The 7,792-nt window shown below is 36.4% G+C and overlaps 1 protein-coding gene across 1 annotated transcript in view; it reads right to left on the reverse strand.

Annotated features, from left to right (window-relative positions):
• KCNU1 (potassium channel, subfamily U, member 1) overlaps positions 1–7,792 on the reverse strand; it is a 311,810-nt gene that overhangs the window by 265,803 nt on the left and 38,215 nt on the right. Inside the window, exons 6-8 of the mRNA XM_006896651.1 lie at positions 6,837–6,948; positions 5,881–5,956; positions 2,324–2,399 (exon numbers count right to left, since the gene is read on the reverse strand). Of these exons, the coding sequence (XP_006896713.1) occupies positions 2,324–2,399; positions 5,881–5,956; positions 6,837–6,948 (264 nt within the window). The remainder of the gene's footprint in view (positions 1–2,323; positions 2,400–5,880; positions 5,957–6,836; positions 6,949–7,792) is intronic.

A 7,792-nucleotide genomic window follows, 5' to 3' on the forward strand; every position in this document is an offset into this window, starting at 1 on the left:
ACATAACAACAAACAACAACAAAAATTGTTTCTCATCAAATTTGCTAAATGTTTTCAATCTGTAATACAGTTCATATGGGTTCAACATTCCACAAGTTGATTTGGTCAACATTAGAGTCCCTTAGTAGGGAGTTCGGTGGCCTAGTTGTAAGAAACTGCACTGCAATGTCAAAGGTACACAGTTCACATCCACCAGCTGCTGCATGAGAGAAGGATGAGTAATCTCCTTCTTCGAAATTTCTTGCCTCTAAAAATCCACTGAAAGGTCAGCTCTGAGTTGGTTATGACTTCACAGTACACAACAATAACACCAGTCCCTTAAGTTATCTAGCTGTTTCTGCTTCTTTGCATCCTTCTTTGCAGGCCTTCTCCTTGTCTATGCCTCAGAGGACACACATACACTATAAGGGCCAAGAAAGAGACTAATTATTCAGGGATGTGTAAAAGGGCCATTTAACTCAAGAGCACTTGAGATTTTCAGGAGGCAATCATTCTTCAGATAGGACTAGTTGATAGTTTGGAACAGTTTGGTTGCTAGAAATTCCTATTTCTTCAAAACAACATAGAAATACAGGTATTATATGAACTGTGCAGAGATATTATCAGCTAATTAAAAAAAAAAAAACCCAAAAATAACGCTTCCTCAAAAGTGAAAACAACAACATTTTCAGAGAAAAGAAAATATGTCTGTAGACCACTTTCAGCCTGTAGTCCCTTCTACAAAATCTCTATTGAGAGCAGAAATTATATCCTGTTAACAGTATCCCTTACAACATTCTTTTATTCTACCTGTCTATGGTGTTTCAACAAATCCCTACAAGAACACTGTCTGTTTTTTCTGTAGTCAGCCTTTTTTGTGTAGAACCAATCCCATTAATCCAGGGATCCATCTTTACTACTGTAATGCTTCTTTCCAAGCTAATCTCTCTGTTGATGATTTGTTTCATATCTGCTGAAGGCTCATAGCTTGCATTGGGCACTCAGCAATTATCCTGACTTGAACATTTTTTTAATTTCATCCTTTTTTGATACTACTTCAGAGAATAATTTAAAAAGATTTTTTCACCATTCTTACTGTTTTGTTTTGTTGGGTGTTTTTTTCTCCCGCCCCCCCAACAAAGTTTCTACAGTCTTTTCTTACCTTCCTTTAATACTTCAACTTCTGCATCCTCTTATGGCTATTCCTCAAATTTACTCAATAAAGTTCAGGATGTGTTTCCTATGGTTAATATTGATTTCTTGTGGCAGTTATTATGTGGGATGAAGGACTAGCTTTTCTTACTGGCAAAGCAGGGAGCTATATCTACATGGATTGGCTTCAGAAGAACCAAGAACACCTCAAGGCTAATCATTTGCAATGCAGCCACTTATTCATCTTTTATGTCTGAAATCCTCCTATCAACTTCATAACTTTTTAAAATTAAGACTTTCTACTAATACCCTTGTTATGAGCAGGCAAGAAGTAAGGAGATGTTTTGCAATGGGAAAATCTGCACTTAGGGACCTTTCCAAATTATTGAGGACTAGTGATGACAGTTTGAGGGCTAAGGTTCATCTGATTCAGGCCATGGTCTTTCTGATTACAAACTATGCAATTGAGACTTAAACAATGAATAAGGATGACAGAAAAGGAAATGAAGCCTTTGAGCTGTGGTGTTGGAAAAGAGCACTAAACATTCCGAGAATGGCCAAGAAAATGAATAGATATGGCTTGGAGAGGCTGAAGCCAAAGTGGAGACAAGAAAGATGAGGCTTTGCCTCACATACTTTGGACCTATGTTTGGACAATATTGCTAGGAGGTGCTATTCCTCGGAGAAGAACATGATGTTGGAAAGGATGGAGGGTCAGCGAAGGAGAGGAAGACCATCAACCAGGTGGATTAACAAGGTGACTGCTGCTGTGAGCTTTTATGTGTTAGGAAGTGTAAGGATGGTGCAGGACAGAACTGGTTTCAGATCTTTTCTTTGAGGGTTGCTATGAGTCATACTTGACTTAATGGCACCTCACAACAACAACGACAACAAGACTTTCTATTCTTGGATAAAATGTTTGAAATACTTTGAATATATATTAACACATTTTGGTCTTTTGTTTATATCTGTGAAGCACTAGCTCTTTTCTTAAGCACAAGTTTGAAGATAAAAGAGGGAATATAGGAACCTTGAGTGTCATGAATGCATATTTGAGGGGGAGCAAGGAGAGTGGAGTAAACTCAGAAAGAAGAAACCTATTATTTTTTAATGCCATAGATAGTTGTTATGGAAGTTCATCAAGGGAATTGATACTAACTTGCAACAATAAAGAATGCTGTGGGATGCTTACCAGGTGAATGAATCCCGCAGCAGTAAAACACAAACTGAGGATTATTGATAGCAGTTTAGAAAACTTCACTGAATTACTAGAGGAAGAAAGACAAAGAGTTGTTGGACCCTTTCACATAAATTACAGAACACTTTCATGAATATCTTGCTATTCAAAGTACAGTTCATGGAGCAGCATTAGTGGCATCGTTGGGGAGGATGTTACAAATGCAGAATCTCATGCTTCACTTAGAGTTTACTGATTATGAATCTGTGTTTTTATAAGATCCTCAGCTTGAGGGATATACACAAAACATGAGAAGCAAAATCCTGAAACATTGATTCACATTCTAACTTAAGGAGTTTGGATTTTTGCTTTGCTAACCAATATAATTAACTGTCATCAAGTTGGTTCCCACAGAGACCCCTCTCCATCAAGTATGTGAGGCTATAAATCTTTTCTGAAGAAAACTATCTTAATCCTGGGGATGATTGGTGGGTTGGACCATTAACTTTTTTGGCTATCAGCCTGAAATATTATGAACTTACTATAATATTGCTCTTAATAATGAAATTCATAAGAATAATTACAAAACCCTTAAATATATTATCACATGGTTGAAAGTAATGGTAAAAAAAGGGAATCAGTTTACAAAATGAAATTTGTATTCAGTTACAAAACCATAGTTTTTCTGTTATCCTTGTAACAGTATCCTCAATTAAAGACAATCAGAAATTCTCCCCTTTCCTAAGTCCTAGAGTTTAACTGAAATCTCAGTCATTTTCAGGCAGGGCCACCTGTCATTTAAGAACTCTCTGTCTTCCACTGCTAAGAATATGCTCCAAAGAAATGAAAACTGAGACACAAATGTGGATATGTATATCTATGTTTCTAGAAGCACAATAGCAAGAAAATGGAAATATCTCAAATGCCAATCAACACCTGATTGAGAACTTAGGGTACATTCACACAATGGACTTCTACTATGCAGCATGAAGGAATGATGATTTTGTAAAATACTATAAATCATGAGAGAGTCTAGAGAGCATTACGCTGAATGAACGAATTCTGTCTCATAAGAGAAGTACTGCATAAGACCATTATTGTGAAAATAGAAAGAGAACATATATAAATGTAAAAAAAATGTAAGACAAATAGGGGAAGGGATGGGAAAAGGGAAAGGGCGGAAATCACTAAGATAGCAAACTTTAATGGGATAGAGGACAAAAGAATAGGAAACACTCAATGGGGACTCAAATAAGGCAGGGTAATAATGGGCATAGATCAGTAATAATTAATAATACAAAATATAATATATATGAATGATTGTATGAATCAATGCAAATGAAAGATTTATAAAATATAATATACATGAATGAAACACATATATGTAAATGAATTATTGTAGGCAAATAAATAAAAAAGAACTCTCCGTGTCTTAACTTTTCTACAACACATAAACATCTAACAGTGAAAGAGAATATAGAACAAAGGTTTTAAAAAGACAGAAAACCAAACACCAGATTGGCAAATAAATATACTTATAGATTACAGCTTTGCAATTATTTTTAAAGAAGAATAAGCAAACGTTATCATTATTACAAACTGTTTACACAATGTACCTTTTAATATAATAAAATAAAGTGAATAGATACTATCTTAGGAGTTCAGAGTTTGTGTGAGGTCTACACTGAAATTAAACAGCATATGACCAAGAGGCAATGGTGATGAAGGAGGAAGTTCAAGATGTTATAAAGAAATTGAAAAAAAATAAGGCTCCAGGAATCGATGGAATACCAATTGACATATTTCAGCAAACAGTTGCTGCCCTGGGCATGTTCACCAAGTTGTGACAAAAAATCTGGAGGATAGCTATTTGACCAGATGACTAGAAGAGCTCCATATTTATTCTCATTCTATAGAAGAGTGATATGAGAGTGTAGAAATTATCAAATAATATCACACTCAAGAGAGATATTGCTGAAGATTATCCAAAAATGACATGTTAGAGAACTTCCAGAAGTACAGGCTGGGTTTATAAGAGGCCATGACAGTAGGGACATTACTACCAATGAAAGATGGATCTTCATTGGAAGCAGAGAATACTGGAGAATTTCAATCTATGTTTCATTGACTACGCAAAAACATTTGTCTCTGTGGATCACAACAAATTGTGTGTAACCTTGAGAAGAATGGGAATCCCTGAACACAGGATTGTGCTCATGTGAAATTTAAACTAGGACCTGGAGGCAGTTGTTGGAACAAAGCAAGGAAGCTCTGCATGGTTTAAAATCAAGAAAGGAGTGCCTGAAGGATGCATTCTGTCTCCTATCTTTCCAATCTATATGCGGAACAGATAATTTGGTAGGAGGAAAGTGGCATCAGAATTGGAAGGAGACTCAACAACATGCATTATGCAGATGATAAAACCTTGCTCTCCAAAACTGAGGAGGAAATGAAGAATTTTCATCAGAAATTCAAGGACTGCAGTCTTCAATATGGATTGAAGCTCAACATCAAGAAAACAAAAATTCTCACCACTGGACCAATTGGCAGCACCATAACATATGAAGAGACTTGCTTGTCAACAATTTCAACAATTTCTGTTGCTTGGGTCCACAGTCAACACTCTTGTAACTAATAGCCTAGATATGAAAAGATAGATTAGGAATGTCTGCTGTCAGAGACCTCTCCAGAGTGCTGAATTTCAAAGATGCCAATGAAGAGACTAAGGTGCTCCTGATCCAGTGCATTGTCTTTGCAATTACTTGTTATGCATCAGCTGGCTGGCCAATGAATAAGGATGATAAAAGAAAAATTTATGCCATTTAGTTGTGGTGCTGGAAAAGAGTATTGAACCTACTCGTAGACTGCAAATAGAACGAACAGGTCTGTTCTGGAGAGGATGAAACCAACTTATTCTCTAGAGGCATGGAATTTGAAGCTTTGTGTAATATACTTTGGGCATGTTGTTAGAAGGGACCAGTCTTTGGAGAAGGACATCATGCTTCAAAGGATGGAGGGATAGTGCAGGAGAGGAAGATCCTGGAGGAGATGGATTGAGACAGTGACTAGAGTAATAGGGGCAAGTTTGTTTGAGACAGTGAGATTAGCTTAGGATAGGATAAATTCAGAGCCATTGTGCATGGGTTGCTATGAGTCACAGGTGACTGGATGGCACCTAATAATGACACTGAAATTCTAATGGGAAATAGTCAAGTTTAAAGTTCAGTCAACATTTTCAGTTCACAAGTGTTCAGGTTTTTCGTTCATAGGGTCGCTATGAATTGTCTATGACTTGATGACAGTTAACAACAACAACAACAACAACAGTGTAAACTGGTAGTTCTGGTGGCCTAGTGCTAAGAAACTGCACTAAATTCCCAAATGTACATGTTTCAAATCCACCAGATAACTCTTTGAGAGAAAAATAGACAATCTCCTTCTGTGAGAATAACTGCCCCCTGAAAATCGGTGGAGGGTCAGTATGGGCTGGATCTGATCTGACAATACACAACAATAACAACAAGGGAGTAAACAAGTGAGTGAGTAGTGCTTCACAGAGAGCTGATACTTACCTGGTTTTTATGGCTTGTAGAATTTGCAAGATTTTAGGGAGTTCTAGGAGCCTCAGTGCTCTGAGGAACCTTAAACCTGCAAAGCAATTAAAAGGAGAAAGATGCAAATAGTTTGGGGAGTAATTTGAATTAGAATAAAATTATGATTCCTTCATCTTTTTTTCTTTCTAAAATGTGGAAGTATATGATATTTTATAATGAGCTTATAAACATAGGCCTTAGTTCAAATTCTGGCCCAGACACTTTGCAGTGGCTACAATGTAAGGTATAATTCATGTCCCCATCTGTAAAATGAAAATTATAATAGTACTCAACAAATAGAGTTGTGTAACATAAAAATTACAGAGAAGTTCATTTTACATATAATAAGCACAATGGACAGGTTCTTTCATTTAACTCCAATTTAAATTTGAGGGCAAATTTCCCATGAACTACCTATACTCCTACTATAGAATCTTTATGATATCTTCCTCAATGCTTATGATTGTTAAAGTTTGTGTATTTTTATAATAATGGCAACAAATAACAGGATTGGGGCTTATAGTATAGAAAATAGATAATAATAACAATATACAATTGAAGAAAACAGATAAAAGCTTCATAATGCTTTTGTAGTTCCAATACTTCCACCTTATAGGTAAAAGAATGATTTATATCTTTTAAGAACAAAGGAGACATTTCATCTCCCCCTATCAGTGTATGCAACTCAACACAAAGGTGAAGCTGAGAGTTTGGGACACATGCATCTCAGGCTGTGGATATAGCCATTGCATAAACTACTGAAAAACTATTGTAATATATATGTTAAAAAAAGAAGTTTTTGCATATAGATTGTAAAACCATATAACTACAGTGATAAAGTCTTTAAGTAGCAAGCAGATAGTCCATAAATACATTTATGAAAATGAATTGAGAGTTTAAAAAAAATTTACAACAGATTGCCACAATGCACTTACCTAGCCAATTACTCTTCAAATAATAAGAAATAAAGGTTGGTGGGATGGTAAAGATGTCTACTATTGAATTCATCTCCAACCAGAACTTGACTTTGTCATCAGCTGCCACAAACTATGAAATAGAAAAAGAAGACCCTAAATTCTGTTTCCATCATTAATTTTAAAGGTGAACAAAACTGTTAGCATTATTTAACTAGATTTCATTAATAGGCTGAAATTTTCTCTCATTTTAGCACATGAATGGACAGACAGTTACATGCAAATATATACAAAGGTACAGAGATAGAGTTAGGAAGAGTGTACTGTTAGGGTGGCTAATCAATTAACATGTACCCATTTCACTTCAGAAAAAGAACTGATGTCTTTGAGCTGTGATACTAGAGAAGAGTAATAATTATCTCATGGACTGTCAAAAGAATAAACAGGTATGTCTTGGAGAAAGTACAGCCAGAGTCTTCCTTGGAGGCAAAGATGATGAAACTTTATCTTCTCTACTTTGGACATGTAGCTAGGGTAGGCTTATTCCTTGGAATGGGACATCATGCTTGGAAAGATGAAAGGTCAGTGAAGAAGAGGAAAATGCCCAATGAGATGGATTGGCACAGTGACTTCAGCAATGTGCTCTAGCTTATCAGAGATGATGAGGATGGCACAGGATAGGGCAGCATTCAGGGTGAATATTCATAGAGTCATTATGAGTCATGCTTTTCTAGACAGCATCTAATAACAACATTTCACTTACGAGAACGTGCTCCTGAGCAGAAGGGAAGCTAGGGAGTGGCGCACAAGGGGAATGCACCTCAGACAATAACGAAGAGGCGTCTTTCAAAGGTACCCAGGAAAAACCGGCGGGAAGAGGCCCTTGGGGCAGAAACTAAAACATAATCTACACAGGAGTTCTACAGGACACGTCACCTTCCCTTGGAGACAGTACAACTAAACTTAAGAGACACTGG

This window comes from Elephantulus edwardii, unplaced genomic scaffold (assembly GCF_000299155.1).
Source record: "Elephantulus edwardii isolate Elephantulus edwardi_28Jun2011 unplaced genomic scaffold, EleEdw1.0 scaffold00187, whole genome shotgun sequence".
NCBI classification, from domain to species: Eukaryota; Metazoa; Chordata; class Mammalia; order Macroscelidea; family Macroscelididae; genus Elephantulus; species Elephantulus edwardii.